Source organism: Eptesicus fuscus, chromosome 20 (genome assembly GCF_027574615.1).
Source record: "Eptesicus fuscus isolate TK198812 chromosome 20, DD_ASM_mEF_20220401, whole genome shotgun sequence".
Taxonomy (NCBI): domain Eukaryota; kingdom Metazoa; phylum Chordata; class Mammalia; order Chiroptera; family Vespertilionidae; genus Eptesicus; species Eptesicus fuscus.
This window is the reverse complement of record NC_072492.1, coordinates 50554401-50570852: the sequence shown is the minus strand read 5'-3', so window position 1 is coordinate 50570852 and position 16452 is coordinate 50554401. Positions and strand designations below refer to the sequence as shown.

Sequence of the window (16452 nt, the reverse complement as noted above, 5' to 3'; positions counted from 1 at the left end):
CCCGTGTGTGACGCAGCTCCCGGGACGCCCTCCGGCTGGAGGTCTGTACCTCCGACCAACACCCGCCCCTCCCCCACCCCAGCCCCGGTAACCAAACTCTCCCTTTCTACGAGTTTGGCGTTTTCAGATTCCACGGAGGAGTGAGCTCACACAGCCTTTGTCCCTCTCGGTCTGACTCGTCAACCCGGCGTCACGCCTGCGGTCTCAGCCGGTGCAGCGGGCGGCAGGCAGCCTTTCTCGGGGCTGAGTAAGGTTCCGTTTCCTGCCCACACCGCGTCCTCCTGCCCACCGGCCCTGCGCGTCCACGCGGCCTGCACCCCACGGCGACGCGCACTCCCGTTTCACCGGGGCCGATCGCAGCAAGGAGCCCACTCCCTCCGGCCTGTTCACTCCCCATAAGCCCGAGGCCGGAGCCCCTCAGACGGGGGGGGGGGGGGGGGGGGGGGGGGGGTGCGCTTGGAACAGTTTCTTGGACAAAAGGCAGCGCCATCGGGGCCGAGCTAGGCAGCGGCGCCCGCATTCGTTCCTGTCCGTCGCCTGCCTTTGCGTTTTCTTTGACTTCAGCCCCGTGTTTGCCCTTAAACGGGCTGCGCCGTTTCCCCTGTGGCTGCCGCCCCGCTCCTCGGAGAAGCCGCTCCTGCGCACCCCGAAGGCTGCGTCCCTAGAAGCGGGACCCTGTAGGTCCGCCGAGACCACGCGGGGAGGGGAGCCCACAACTTACTCGTGCTCCCTATTCCGCCGAAACTCCGAGAAGGGGATTCCTTCCAGGGCCGCCCAGACGTCCTCGGGCTGAGTCCCGGGCTGCCGTGCGGGGGGGCGCGGCCCGGCGCAGAGGTGGAGCACGGGCAGGGTGCCCACCCAGTAGCTCACCTCCTGCTTCATGCTCCTGTGGCACAGGTTCAGCAGGGACTCTCGCCACCTGGAGACAGAACAGAGGCCGGGAGCCGGGGACGCCGGGAGCCGACGTCAGGACTGCTGCCTGACGTCCCTGGGAGAGGCCGGCGTGCGCCCAGGGCGGGCAGGCCGCTGGGGGTGGCTGAGCAGAGTGGCTGGGCACGGGTCCCACGGGAGACAGGGCACCCTCAGCGTCACCCCTAACGCCTTGGGCACCGGATAGGCCCCCAGCAAACTCCCGGTGGGCCATTTCCACCTTCCTGACGGCGGAGGCTCTGGCGGCTGAGTGATCCCCCCTGGGCACGGGCAGACTGGCACCTGGGCCCGGGCGTCTGGCGCCAGTCTAAATATAAAGCAAGTGTTTAAACGGGAAGGGGCTCAGCCAGTGTGGCTCAGTGGTTGAGTGTCAACCTATGAACCAGGAAGTCACAGTTCGTTTCCTGGTCAGGGCACAGGCCTGCGTTGTGGGCCCCATCCCTAGTGGGGGGGGCGTGCAGGAGGCAGCTGGTCCATGATTCTCTCCCATTGATGTTCCTAGCTCTCTCTCTCTCTCCCTTCCTCCCTGAAATCAATACAAATATGTTTTTTTAAAAAGTGGCTATAAAATCATTACTCATACACACACTCACACACACTCTCACACACACATTCACACATTCACACACTCACACACACACACACACACACTCACACACACACACACACACACACTCACACACACACACTCAGTCACACACACAGTCACACACACAGTCACACACACACTACACACACACTCACACACAATCACACACACACACACACACAGTCACACACACTCACACACACAGTCATACACACACACACTCACACATACACACACACACAACTCAGTCACACACACACACACACTCACACTCACTCACACTCACACACACGCACACACACACACACTCACACACACAGTCACACACACACACACACACACACACAACACTCAGTCACACACACACACACTCAGTCACACACACACACACTCTCACACATACACTCACACACACACTCACACACACACACACAGTCACACACACACAGTCACACACACACACAGAGTCACACACACACACTCAGTCACACACACACACACACTCTCTCACACACTCACACACTCACACACACACACACAGTCACACACACACACACACACACTGACACACTCACACACACACACACAGTCACACACACACAGTCACACACACACACACTCACACATACACACACACACACACAGTCACACACACTCACACACACAGTCACACACACTCAGTCACACACAGTCACACACACACACACACTCACACACAGTCACACACAGTCACACACACACACACACACTCACACACACAGTCACACACACACACACTCTCACACATACACACACTCACACACACACACACACACACACTCTAACACACAGTCACACACACACACACACACAGTCACACACACACACACTCACACACACAGTCACACACACACACACACACACAGTCACACACACACACACACTCACACACACACACACACACTCTCACACATACACACACACACACACACACACACACTACCTCTGAGGTGTTTCAAAGATGAGGCTGAGGTCGTCCCGGAGGTCGCGGGGGGAGGTGGCGTCGGCGCTGGCGCACAGGAGGCTGCACAGGGTGCCCAGGTCGCGCTTCGAGAGGCGGAGCTTCAGCTCCTCAGCCACGTGCAGGGCGACCAGGCCCATCCTCAGCTTCCTCCTCACGGGGACGTCCTCGGGCAGAGAGTCCTCGCTCCTCTCCAGGAACGGCTTCATGTGCTCTTGCAAACACTCCCACAGGTGCGCCCGCACCTGACGCAGGGGAAACGGACAGGGCCGTGGAGCCGAAGCCCTCCGGGCTGCCCCATCGCTGCCCCGAGGTCCACTCACCCCGCAGAGCCATGGCCCGAGCGGCAGGGACAGCTCTGTGATCCCAGCAGCCCCCCTCCGGGCCCAGCTGCCCTGGATTTCCGGGAGCCGCCCCGATAATGGGATCGGAGACCCCGGCACGGGGGAGGGGCTTTCCAGTAGGCCTGGGTGCTCACAGCAGTTTAACATCATCTCAGGTGTGGGCCCAGGTGTGTCTCTGAACTGCCCAGGCCCCACCACAGAGCTGGGGGAGAGGCAGGAGGGAGGGCCCCACCCCTCTGTCTACTCCAAGGGTGGGGCCAGGTGAGGGGTGAGGCCAGGTGGGTGGGGCCAGCAGTGGGAGGAGGAAGACAATGGGAAGAACAAAGGATTCCCCAGAGGAGGCATTCGGAGAAAAGGGGCTGAAGGACCAGGCCCCCGGCCCCCCTCCGCACCTGCCCACTGCGTCCCAGGGTCCCCTGGCCACTGGGAGGTGGGTGACGCTGCTGCTGGAAGATGGAGGAGGGCGTGGCAGCGCCCCGAGCCAGTACCTGCTCCTTTGAGTAGCTCAGGGAGGTCCAGGCCTTCTCCTGCTCCTCGTAGACCACGTGCTCGCTGACCACGGAGTGGAACTGGCGGAACTGCGTGAAGAAGCTGCTCAGGTTGACGGCGCTCCAGGTCTGCAGGACGCTGAGGACGCGGCCCAGCATGACGGAGGCCGCCAGCTGCTTCCCTTGCACGTTCTTCTTCATCTGGTCCACGAAGTGGTGCAGGAGGTAATCCCGGATCGCCCGGAACTTCCCGGTGGGCCGCTTGCAAATGATGTCGTCGTACTGATGCCAGTCTAGGGGAGGGGCAGGAGCCGCGGAGTGAGCCCAGCAGGGGAGGAAGGACGGCAGAGGGCTGGGGGCGGACGGGGCGTCACTCCCGGCAGGTGCCCCTCGCAGGCAAACGGCCGGGGCTGCCCGTGGGGAGCCGGCTGGGTGGGGGACAGGCGTGCAGACGCCACAGGGGAGGCAAGACGGAGGCCACGCCGTCCAGGCCTGGCCACACAGGGAGTGCCGTGGCAAGCTCGGTGGCTCACAGACCTGGCAGCCGAGCCCCTAGGGAAACGCTCTTTGGGCGGGGGGGGTAACCCTTTTATACTGGAACTGCGTCACTCACCAGCCGCGGGCACCGAGCTGCCCCCCCACCCCCCACGAAGGATGGTCCAGGCGACAAGGCGGACAGAGCCCTCGGCCCCGGGCTGACAGCCACCTTCACGCACACACGCAGACACACACACTCGACTGCATGTGGTGAGTATAAAACACAGCAAAGAGAAACACGGAAGGAAGTTGAAGATAAACAGGAAAGCGGTCCGCCGGCGTGGCTCGGGGCTGAGCATCGCCCTATGAACCAGGAGGTCTCGGTTCAATTCCCTGTCTGGGCACTTAGTCCCCAGCGGGGGGCGGGCAGGAGGCAGCTGCTCAATGGTTCTCTCTCATCGTCCATGTTTCTCTCTCTCCCTCTCCTTCCTCTCTGAAATCAATAAAAGTATTTTTTAAAAAGAAAGAAAAAGAAGACAAAACGGAGAATAAGAAACGAAGAACGAGCAGAGTGGCCGCGACCACACGGCGGGGGGGGGGGGGGGGGGACAGCAGGCGGGGCTCCCCACGCTCCTCGCCATGCTCACTCCCAGCGCCTGTGGACACCTCCCGGAAGAGCCCGCCCCTCCTGCCCCTCCTGCCCCCCCTCCTGCGCCTCCGTGCCCCGCCCCTCGCTCTAGCAGCTGCCTCTCCGCTCCTCCCTTCTCTGTAAATCCCTCCCCTGGTTTCCTCTCCTCGGTGGGCGCTCAGGCTGCACAGATGGAAACTGGCTTCCACCCCCGGTTTGCACGCCCGCAGGGCGCGGGTGGGGCCCCGCCAGGCAGCGAGGACCCGCCGGGCCGGAGCCCCTGCCTCGGAGGCCTGCGTGCCTGCGGCCGCCCAGACCCACCTCCGGAGCCCAGCAGCGCCGAGCGCAGGTGCAGGGAGCGGTTGACGTGCTTGGCCTCCGTGTCCTGCTGCTTGTAGATGAACTCGTACACGGTGGACTCCGTGTCCTTCACGACCACGTACTTGTAGGGCACGGCCTGGTCCAGCAGCCGCTTGGGCAGCACGGCGCTGCCTTCGACGAGGGCCCCGTGCGAGTCTAGGATTCTGCGAACAGAGGGGACGGCCCGGTCGTCGGGAAAGCCTCCCGGGAGTCTTAGTTCTTCTGAAACGCGGCGGAGTGCAGGGCGAGAGCTACGCCCGCCCGCCGCCCGGTGCCCAGACGGGCCGGGGGCGCAGGGCAAGCGCGTCGAGGGGAAGAGCTGCTCGAAACACTCATTTTCCGAACAAACGCCACCAGCTCTGCTCGCAGGCGCTTCGAAGACGGACATCAGGACGCCCGGCTGCCCGCGAGCCCCGGACACTCACTTGGTGACGTGCAGCTCGCACACGTTGCGGTTCCATGCCGGCGTCCCCAGCTCCTCGCCACCCCGGATGAACAGCCGGTGCTGGCTGGGGTCGAAGTTGAAGTCCTTGGAGAGGATGGCGTGGAAGAACACCGTGACGCCCTCCTCGGGGCTCAGAGGGCTGCCGGAGAGCCGCCAGGAAGCACGGTTACACCCGCTGTCTTACCCAGCCACGTACATACAAAGCACGTGTGCACACACATAAACATGCACACAAGCACACATATACTCACATGCTTGTGCACACGTGCACAAAAACATATACACATGCTTGAGCACACACAGGCACAAAACATGCACTCACATGCTTGTGCACACAATGCACAAAATGTGTGCATGCACACATACTCACATGTGCACAAACACACACGTATGTGCACACACGTAACCGTATTTCTTCACCCGCATTAACATACCCAGCAAAACTCAAGTGCATCAACACTTGAGACGTACCGCCCGGGGATTCCTCTCGCCGCCCTCTGCAGGGGGCGGTGGGCGCAGGACGGGACAATCTGCCCAGAAGCGCTGGGGGGGAGGGGGGCGCTAGCGCTCGGACATCACAGCCTCCCCCGAGTCCTGAGGCCGCTGCCTCTGGGCCCCGGAGACTCCACCACCTGCCCGGGGCCTGGGCTGCCCTCTGTGGGCGGGTGGGCACTGGGCCTGCCTCCCTGGGGCGGGCACCTCGCGGCCCCCATGGCCGCTGCACCTCGCACCCTACCTGCTCGGAACCTCCGGCGTGTCAGCTTCCAGCTCCTTCCGGCCCCCCTTGCCCTTTGGGGCAGCCGCGTCACCCCTGAGGCCCCGGTCAGACTTCTTCCGGTCTCCCGGCCTGGCTTTCTCCCCGGAAACGGCAGCCTTGCCTTTGGGTTCAGCTTCCTGAGACAAGTAACCAACCCCCACCGTGAACTCCAGCCTCCAAGGTTGCCCACGACGGTCTGGCGCCCCACCACGGCCTCTCCCGCATCGCTCGGGGCTCCGGCTTCCTGCTGGTCCCTCGGGCCCTGCCCCTGCCATTCCCTCTGCTGGGGACACGGCCCCAATCTCCCCGGAGCCCCTCTCGCCCCATCCAGGCGATCACAGAAACCCCTCGTGGGCGAGGCCTTCCGGGCCATGGCCCCTGGGCGGCACCCCTGCCCTCAGCCCTCACCCCCTTCCCCGCGCCCTCTCTCCTCTAGAGAGAGCCCCGAGGCCTAGCGGGCACTCGGGCTCAGCCAGCACCTATGGGTGGGTAACGAATGAAAGAGGAGCGGGGGCAGGACCGGCCAAACGGAGCGGCTGTGGGACAGACGGCCGGCCGCGCCCCTCCCAGAACAAGCCTCTCACCTGGCCGTGCTCCGGGGAGGCAGTGGGGGAGGCAGGGGCGCCCGGCGGCTTCGGTTTCTGCGTCTCACTCTGGACCTCAGCCCCCTCCCCCGGCTCCACCAGCTCGGCCGCCACGTCAGTCGCCTTGAAGAAATAAAGACCGAACGTCAGGGCCAGGAGGACCTCACGGACAGGGAGACGGACTCCACGACGTGAGGGTCAGCGTTGCCTCCAGCTGGGTGACGGGGATGGGGGCCGGGGCCTCGGTGACAGGGCCAGGGGCTTGGGGACGGGGCCAGGGGCTCAGGGATGGGGTCAGGGACCCGGGGCGCAGGGCAGCCTCTCCCTCAGCCCCGTTCCCAGGAGTAAGCCCCAGAGGAGGACGCCCCGCCCAGACCAGGAGGCGACCTGGGAACCGCACTGCGCAGCCAGGCGCCAAGGCCTCAGCAGGCCCACGGGGCCACCTCCCCACAACTCACCCCTGAAGCGGGGGGCGCGGCCTGCTGCCCCAAGGCGGGCGGCTCATTCCTGGGCTCCGAGGGGTCCCCCTGTGGTGCGGGCGGCGGGAGCTCCTGGGCAGTGCCATCGTCCCCACAGGCGGAGGCGGGGGGCCCGGCCCCCTCTGGGTCCTTCCCTCCTGGGGGGGCACCTCCTGCGGTCTGGTCCTGGGGTGCTGTGCTGCCTGGAGACTCTCCTGCCGAGGCTGCCTCCGGCGGCGGCTGGCTGGGAGGCCCACCCTGCTGAGCGGGGCTCTGGGGCAGGGCCACGTCCTGGACCCCAGGATCCGGAAGCGATTCAAGACGACAAGGCACAGAGGGGGGGGCGCAAAGGGGCTCCGGCCCTTTGGACATGGGCACCTTTTCATTCTTTTTCTTCTCTTTCTTCCTCTTGCTCTAGACAGAGAGAGACGCGGGTTCACTCCTCAGGTGCACCCGACACCCACCCGCCTTCCCTCCAACCCCATTCAGCTGCTCACGAACTAAGCCCAGCTCCGCCAGCACCTGACACCCGAGGGAACTGCCATCTCTCTTATAAAACCCAGAACGTAAATATATACATGCATCGGTACTGATTTCAGAGGAAGGGAGAGGGAGAGAGAAACATCAGTGATGAGAGACAATCATGGATCGGCTGCCTCCGGCACGCCCCACACGGGGGATCGAACCCACTACCCGGGCCTGTGCCCTGACGGGAATCGAACCATCACAGGTCGACGCTCAGCCACAGAGCCGTGCTGGCGGGCACCTGCCATCTCTTTATCTTGGGAAGAATGACGCTGAGACACAAGAGGACGGGGTGGCGGACAGAGTGGGGGACAGTGGGCCTAAGCGCAGCCGACAAGCTCATGGGGCCGTCAGCGAGCAGGTCCGCGCTGCCGGGACTCGCTCACTGTCGTGTGGAGCGCACGCTGTGCAGGACGTCGAAACGGAGGAGAGGCTCGGGCTGGTGAGCAGGCAGAGCGGCCCCCGCCGGCGCCGGGCACACCCGGGAGGCCCTGCCCCGGCGAAGAGTGCCCAGCTATGGAAGCACGTGTGACAGGACCCTACGGGGCCGAGGCTCCGGGCTGAGGGCTGAGCAGTCCCTTCAGGACCAGTGACCCGTGACCCCGAAGGCCGGTCACCTGGGTTAGGGGGAGGGGAGAACTGGGGGGGTGTCTGCGCATGGGGTGGGGTGGTCGCTCTGGGTCAGCTCCTGGAACCCTCCGAGAACCCTGAGCAGGCCTCCGCACGTCTGTCTGCAATCACCAGCACGACACCCGGCGGCCCGGGCAACCCGAGGGCATTTCCAGGCTTCCCAGCAGCACCACGCACACGTGCACGCACACCTCTACTCACATATACACCCCACACACCCCTCACACACATGGACCCCAACACGGCCTCCTGCGGCGGGTCCCCCCCAGCCACCAGGAGCATCCGCCGAGGGCAGACAGGAAACCTGAGCTGGGCTGGCGGAGACTTGGCCCCCGGCCTCCCCGAACCCGTCCGGGAACGGCCCGCAGCCTGGCCTGGCCCTGACCCCGGAGCCCCTCGGCTCTGACGCTTGTTGGGAGGCAACCGTCTCCCAGGTACTTCTCGAGCGCCCGCCCTGACCCGGAACATGCCCTGACCCTGACCCTGACCTGGAGCCACCCTGACCCTGACCCTGACCCGGAGCCCTCCTGACCCTGACCCTGACCCAGAGCCCTCCTGACCCGGAGCCGCCCTGACCCTGACCCTGACCCGGAGCGTGGAGGCACCTGGGGGGCAGCACCGTCAATGCGAAGAGGACAGAGGGGGCGGGCACCCAGGGGCAGAGCACAGCCGCCAGCCTGGCAGGTGGAGGCCCAGCGGACAGGGCCCCGGAGGCCGCGCCGCCGCAGCATGGGGAGGGCCAGCACCGTGGGGACCGGGCACCGTGGCCGGCAGCTGGGGACCCGGGCACCGTGGCCGGCGGCTGGGGAACCTCGGCAGGAAGCGGCGGCGGTAGAGCCAGGACGCCCGGGGCCGGCACTCACTTTTTGGCTCTTCCCGGACTGGGCACTGGGCTGGGCCAGCTCTGCCTGCCGGTCACTGGAGTCCAGCGATGAGGAGGGGGCCCCGTCCTCCTTCAGCTCCTGTCCGCTCTCCTTCTCCCCCTCGGGCACCGAGGTCGTCTGGGGGGCCCCGTCCTCCTTCAGCTCCTGTCCGCTCTCCTTCTCCCCCTCGGGGACCGAGGTCGTCTGGGGGGCCCCGTCCTCCTTCAGCTCCTGTCCGCTCTCCTTCTCCCCCTCGGGGACCGAGGTCGTCTGGGGGGCCCCGTCCTCCTTCAGCTCCTGTCCGCTCTCCTTCTCCCCCTCGGAGACCGAGGTCGTCTGGGGGGCCCCGTCCTCCTTCAGCTCCTGTCCGCTCTCCTCCCCGTCGGGGACCGAGGTCGTCTGGGGGTCACTCTCCTCCTTCAGCTCCTGTCCGCTCTCCTTCTCCCCCTCGGGGACCGAGGTCGTCTGGGGGGCCCCGTCCTCCTTCAGCTCCTGTCCGCTCTCCTTCTCCCCCTCGGGGACCGAGGTCGTCTGGGGGTCACTCTCCTCCTTCAGCTCCTGTCCGCTCTCCTCCCCCTCGGGCACCGAGGTCGTCTGGGGGTCACTCTCCTCCTTCAGCTCCTGTCCGCTCTCCTTCTCCCCCTCGGGGACCGAGGTCGTCTGGGGGTCACCCTCCTCCTTCAGCTCCTGTCCGCTCTCCTTCTCCCCCTCGGGGACCGAGGTCGTCTGGGGGTCACTCTCCTCCTTCAGCTCCTGTCCGCTCTCCTTCTCCCCCTCGGGGACCGAGGTCGTCTGGGGGTCCCCGTCCTCCTTCAGCTCCTGTCCGCTCTCCTTCTCCCCCTCGGGCACCGAGGTCGTCTGGGGGTCACTCTCCTCCTTCAGCTCCTGTCCGCTCTCCTTCTCCCCCTCGGGCACCGAGGTCGTCTGGGGGTCACTCTCCTCCTTCAGCTCCTGTCCGCTCTCCTCCCCGTCGGGGACCGAGGTCGTCTGGGGGGCCCCGTCCTCCTTCAGCTCCTGTCCGCTCTCCTTCTCCCCCTCGGAGACCGAGGTCGTCTGGGGGTCACCCTCCTCCTTCAGCTCCTGTCCGCTCTCCTCCCCCTCGGGCACCGAGGTCGCCTTCGGGTCATTCTCAGAGTCTACAAGGCAGGAAAGGGAAGAGCCCGTCACCCTCTGGAATGTTCCTTTGAGCTGTTTTGTGTTTTTTTTTAACCTTTTGCACTCGGATGGCGAGTGTGATTCGGCACGGTTAGCATCGGTAGCAGCTCGTATGTCGAGCCACACTCGACATGTAGTTTCACCGCGGGGGGAGGGGGATTTTTGTCTATTTTTCCAGTATCTTTTCTTGTTTTCATGAGCATGAAAGGACTAGTAAAATGTAAATGCCGTCTCAACTGATGCCAAAAAAGAAAAAATGAAAAACCGATAACGCATGTGAAATTTATTAGGAAACTAGTACATGATCTTGTTGGAGAATTCAGAGATGGTACACTAACTTCCAGGGGCAGATTATTATCCACTAACTTAGAGCAACGTTTAGATGGAAAGCTCCATATAATCACACCTCACCCTAACAAAACACACAAAGATTGTGTTGTTTGTTCTAACAGAAAAGTCAAAGGAGGAAGAAGAGAGACGATTTATATTTGCGAAACATGTGAATGTAAACCAGGTCTTCATGTGGGTGAATGTTTCAAAAAATATCACACCATGAAAAATTATAGAGATTAAAATTACTCTTTGAATGTATCAATAATTTGAAATATAAAAAAATCCAAATAAATAAGTTTGTATGAAAAGAAACTCCAGTTTTTTATTCTACTGCCGCGCTTTGTATAATCTGGGGTATTTAAAAAAATTAAATCCCGAGTAGAATAAAGGAATGGAGAAAAAAAGCAAGCGAGTGCAAAGGGTTAATCTTCACCCCAATATCTTTTTCCATTGATTTTGGAGAGAGTGGGAGAGAGAGGGAAGGAGAGAGAAACACTGATGTGAGAGAAACACATCAAAGGGCTGCCTCCTGCACGTGCCGACCAGGGCCTGGGCCGGGGGAATGGGGGGGTGGGGGTGGGAGGAGCCTGCAACCAAGGTACGTGCCCTTGACTGGAATCGAACCCGGAACCCTTTGGTCCGCAGGCCGACGCTCTGTTCACTGAGCTGTGCGGTCAGTGGCCTGGGCGCCCCTCTGGGGGGACGCTGACGTGCGGGAACCTGCGTTGGTAAGGGGCCCACACAGCACAGGACGAGGAGGGGACCCCCTCTCTGGGAGCAATTACCAGAGCTGCAGGCCCCGCGCCAGTCGGCATGACAGCCGCCCACAGGCCTTCCGGGTCGCCGACCCCACCCGCACCCGTCTCCGCTGGGGACGGAGCTTGCGGGCGGCCTGTGCCGGGCCCACGGGAGGAGGGTTCCTGCTCTTCCATGGGGTTTGCTTCGCTAACCCGACTTCTATCGCTTTCCTTATTGGACCAGCCAAGGGACCTGGGCGGGGGGGTGGGCACCTTCCGTCCCTACAGCTGCTGCCCTTGGGCCCGATGTCAGGGGAACGCACGTGGGCGTCCCAGGACAGCCTGACCCCTTCCCCCCCTCCCCACGGCAGCCGGCTCAGGCCCCAGTGTCCGCCCTCACCCCCCTGCGGTGTTCTCAAGAAAATGTAGAAAATGCAGATAAGAAAAATAAAGACACGGCCGGTGTGCCTCAGTGGCTGAGTGTCCACCAGGCACCAAGAGGTCAGTCAGGGCACATGCCTGGTTGTGGGCTTGATCCCCAGCAGGGGGCGTGCAGGAGGCAGCCAATTGATGTTTCTCTCAAATCAATAAAAAAACGTATTTAAAAGAACGAAATATACTCTCCAGGTTTTCACCGTCCCCCATAACCTTCCAGCACTGCAGGTCCCCCTGGAAGTCCCACCTGCGTCCCCGGGGCACGGGCAGTGAGCACTCGGGGTGGGGAGGGCCCCCCTAACTCCCTGCCCGTCAAATGCTGGCTCCACTGGCATTTGAAGCTCTCCACCGAGAGCAGCCCAACATCATGCCTGGCAGAGCCCGCCCCCTCCCCCCAGCCTGGGGTGGCCTGAGACTCCGCCACACATTCCCCTTCCATGCGCGCCCCCCCACCCAGCAGGTCCCAGCCCCCACCCACCCCCACCCCCACCTCCACACCACAGCTCTCCCTCTTGCTTTCACTTTCTATTCTGTGAACAGCCAGGCAGGGCGGGGCGGCGGGAGGGGGCGGGGCATCCAGGAGCCAGCAGATAGGAAGTCTGGGTGTTCCCAGGTTGTGGCCCTGAGCCCTGGCCCAAGGGATGGGTGCTCAGAGGCCAGCAGAGCCAGGCAGGCCTCATCCTTCAGGCGCAGGCATTTGGCCCTACTGTGCGCCCCCACGGACTGACCAGGATCAGCACTTGCCACTCCCAACAGCAGGGGAGAGACCCCCCCCCAGCCAGAGTCACCCTGCAAAAAGGTCAATGTGCCCGGAAAGCGTGGCTCAGTGGTTGAGCATTGACCTATAAACCAGGAGGTCAGGGTTCAATTCCTGGTCAGGGCACTTGCCCTGGTTGCGGGCTCCATCCCCAGTGCGGGGCGTGCAGGAGGCAGCCGATCAATGAGTCTCTCTCATCATTGATGTTTCTCTCTCCCTCTCCCTTCCTCCCTGACATCAATAAAAATATAAAAATAGTTTAAAAATACAAAAGGCCACTATGCTCAGAGGGAGAAGAGGGTTAGGCGAGGGCTCTGCGGGAGTGGCGGTGCCCTGCGGGGCTCAGGGCCGGGAGGATGGCTGCTGGAGGGAGCAGGGTCTCAAGCCCCCAAGGATGTCTCTGCCCCGAGCGTGATTTTAGGCCGATTACCTTTCAGAACCAAAGACCCAGGGCTTCTCCTCCCCTTGGACCGCCGACAGGGACTTAGACAGAGGGCCTGGTCCAGGCCATGGAGGCATTCACAGCGGCTTGGCGGGGGCGGGGGGGGGGGGGGGTGAGAAGGATAGGGGGGTGGTGTGGAGCCAGCAGGGCCTGCACCTCATCCTATCCGGGTCACACCATCTCTGCAGCCCCAACAAACACCTGTTTGCCTTCCTGTAAATTGTCCTGCATGTGCCTGAGCGGGAATCGAACTGTGACCAGGTTCATAGGTCGATGCTCAACCCGAGCCACACGGGCCGGGCAGGATTTGCTTCTATTTTGTTGAGTCTCTGAAGCCCCAGAGGCCCCTGCCGTCCCAAGGTCCCCCAAGGTAGACGTTCTCGTGACGAGGGGTGGGGAGCCCTGTGGGCGGAAGTCCCACTGGGACCCCAGCGCTCAGCCACGCCGTGACCGGGCATCCGGACAGCGAGGAACCAAGGAGGGAGCGGCACCCGCTGACCACCGAGGGCCGCTGGGCCTGACCCTCAGGGGCCCTCAGGGCTGCCTGCCGCCCAGAGCTTCTCCCCAGGGCTCGGCCGCAGAAGCAAATCAATAGAACACAACGCACAGCATGAAGCCCCCCCCCCCCGTCCCTGTCCCCCCTCCCCGCTCCGCACCCTCCAGCCCAAGCACAGCGTCTGCAACCTTCGCACCTGACACACATGCACCTGACACACACGCACCTGACACACACGCTGAACGGAGCGACCTCAGGGCGCATCCTTGGAGGTCACGAGCAGGGAGGCCTGGGACCGCGGCGTCTGTCCACTATGCACACACACTCACACATGCACACCCCCACACAGATGCACATGTGCACATGCACACCGGTGCACATACATGCACACACAGCGTGTGCTTACAAAACACATGGAACTTGGGTGAGTCCCACAGCAGTTGTCTATCGAGCACCTACAGTGCGCCAGGCGCCACAGGGACCTGGGGTAACGCAGCGGCCAACACAGCAAATCTGCCCTGAAGCCACAGGACAGACAGGCCGGCGCAGGCTGCAGGCTTGGGGGGGGGGGGGGGGCGGTGCTTGGGGAGGAGACAGCAGAGCAAAGGCTGGAGGGAGGGGAGGTGTGTCCCAGGTGTCCCGGGGTCAGAGCCAGCCCTGTGTCCCCAGAAGGCCAGGAGGCCATCGGGTGGGGGAGGGGCTGCAGGGGAGGAGGTCAGAGGGCACCGGAGGGGCATTCAGGCAGGACTTGCAGCTTTTACTCTGAGAGGCATGGCGGGGGGGCGGGGGGACCCTCTGGGCAGGCTCTGCCCACGCAGCCAGTGGGTCCTGGGAGCAGATGTGGGGTGTGTGGAAGGCAAAGAGGGGAGGTTGGCGCTGGGGGTTGGGCCCGAGGCGCTGGAGGGGTGGGTCACCCAGCTCAGGGCAGGTGGGAGGCCTGAGGGGTGGGTTTGGGGGTGGGTAGGAGCTGGGCTTCAGAAACAGGAAATGGAGAGGTTCGTCAGACACTCTGTGGGGAGAGCGGCTGTTTAGGTGACAGGTCTGGGACAGAGGGCTAACCTGGTGCTGCCAGGGAATGGGCCCCACGGGGCAGGTGAGGGCCCCACGGGGCAGGTGAGGGCCCCACGGGGCAGGTGAGGGCCCCACGGGGCAGGTGAGGGCCCCACAGGGCAGGAGGCATCAGGATGCCGAGTGGGAAAGTCAGCAGGTGAGACCCACCTGTGGGGCTATGACACCCTGAGGCGCCCCCGGCCACCCTCGCCAGGCGACCCCTCACCCAGCCCTGTGCCTGGGGTCCCACTTCCATGCAGCATCCTCCGAACACCCCATCCCCTGAGCTCAGCCACACTTCCCACTCCCAAGGGGGCAGGGAACCTCACATTCTCTCCCAGAAATGAAATGGAATTTCTCACAAAGCGACAGGTGCCTCCAGCAAAAGCCCTCGGAGCTGCTCAGGGAGGAGCTGCTGGGAGAAGCGCTTCCCTGTGGCCCCAGGAGACCCCGCTCTGCCGCCCTCGGTTTCCACTCCAGGGAAGGAGGCAGGACCAGGCTGACATCCCCCCCCCACCATCGGCATCCCCAGCCTTACCCGGGGCGGGGGCGGCGGGGGGCAGCCTGCGCCCACACTCGCAGCAGAACTTGGGCGCTTCCTCTTTGGAGACATGGCCGCAGGAAGGACACTCCATGCCTCCCTCCGGCTGGCCCGGCAGAGCTGGAAGCTGTGGAGTCCGAGGAAGCGGCTGCCTTTATTCCCAGCCGCCGCCGGTCACGTGACCACCGGCCGGCTTCAGTTTCATTTTCTGGAAAGTGAAATCGCAAACAGCTCAGAAGAGCCCCTCCCCTGCAGCTCACAGCCGGGCCGCCCCTCCGGGTCCCTGCTGTCCCCCACCCCGGCTTCGGCTTCGGCACCCACTTTCTTTGCTGCTGCCCCGCCCCCGCCCCCAGCCCGGCTCTGCGCTCTCCATCCCCCAGGGAGGCCACCCGGCTGAGGCTGAGACTGGGACCGGGTGGCTGAGGAGGGGCGGGTGGGAGCAGGGAGGGCCCCGGAGGGCACAAGCACATGCAAAACCCCCAGAGTTGTGGGCGAGGTGCCCGCTGCGTGCCCAGGGCAAGGCGCCAACAAGACAAAAGCCCTGGCTCCCAGGTGAGGAGGCTCAGGTGAGGCATCCAGGCGGAGCCCCCGGGCAGGACAGCACCGGGGACGTGCTGGTGGCCACACGGAGAGCTGGCTGCAGGGACGCCTGCACGGGGCTGCGGGGCCCAGCCAGGGGCCTGCTGACGGGCAGGGGTTGCCACCTACGAATCCTGGTCTCCCTCAGAATGCTCGCTGCGGGGGGGGGGGGGGCAGTGAGCGTGGAAGCACGGGCGGGGCCATGCTCATCCAGGCCAAGGCCAAACTCAGGTCAGGGGTCCCCGCTCCCAGGAGTCACCGGGCACACCAGGGGGAGAGGACGGGGTCTCGGCGGCTGGAGTCGAGGTCCGCCTGCCCCGAGGCTAGTCCTTCCTGCTGCGGCCCCGCCTCCCCTCACTGCTCTGGCAGGGCTGCCTGTCTGTCTGTCTGTCTGCTGCTGTGGGCGTGGTCTCCAGCAGACGGCGACCTCCTGGGGGCAGGGCAGGGCCAGGCCGAAGACACTAGGGTGTGGGGTGCCCTGGCTCCTGGCCTCCACCTCGCCCTCCCTACCACAGCCCGGAAGCCGCCCCCACCGTGGCTTGGGCACTCTCTCACTCCAAGACCTTCCATGGCTCCCACAGCCCAGGCCTCTCCGTTCCCAGCTGTCCTCCCCGGTGCTCTTCCTCCCCACAGCCCAGAAGCCCCAGCGGCTCGGCAACCCGCAACCCACAGTCCCCTGCACCAGGGCCGGCGGCGGGGGGTGGGGGTGGGGGTGGGGGATGCCTTCTCTACTCAACCAGCTGCCAGGCCTTCCTTCCCGTTCATTTCCAACTGCTGAACTGTGCCAAGTTCAAAGCCCCCCAACCACACCCGGAAAACCAGGGGCTGAGTGGTGGGGGCTGGAGTGGG

At 63.9% G+C, this 16452-nt stretch overlaps 1 protein-coding gene across 1 annotated transcript in view; it reads right to left on the bottom strand.

Moving 5' to 3' along the window:
* RNF213 (ring finger protein 213) overlaps positions 1-15125 on the bottom strand; it is an 82012-nt gene extending 66887 nt beyond the window's left edge. Inside the window, 12 exon segments of the mRNA XM_054708872.1 lie at positions 715-919; positions 2502-2764; positions 3352-3644; positions 4778-4980; positions 5242-5400; positions 5998-6155; positions 6603-6725; positions 7061-7474; positions 9079-9216; positions 9469-9738; positions 10195-10214; positions 15022-15125. Coding sequence (XP_054564847.1) covers positions 715-919; positions 2502-2764; positions 3352-3644; positions 4778-4980; positions 5242-5400; positions 5998-6155; positions 6603-6725; positions 7061-7474; positions 9079-9216; positions 9469-9738; positions 10195-10214; positions 15022-15118 — 2343 coding nt within the window. The 5' untranslated portion in view covers positions 15119-15125.
* Positions 15126-16452: the final 1327 nt, after the last annotated feature.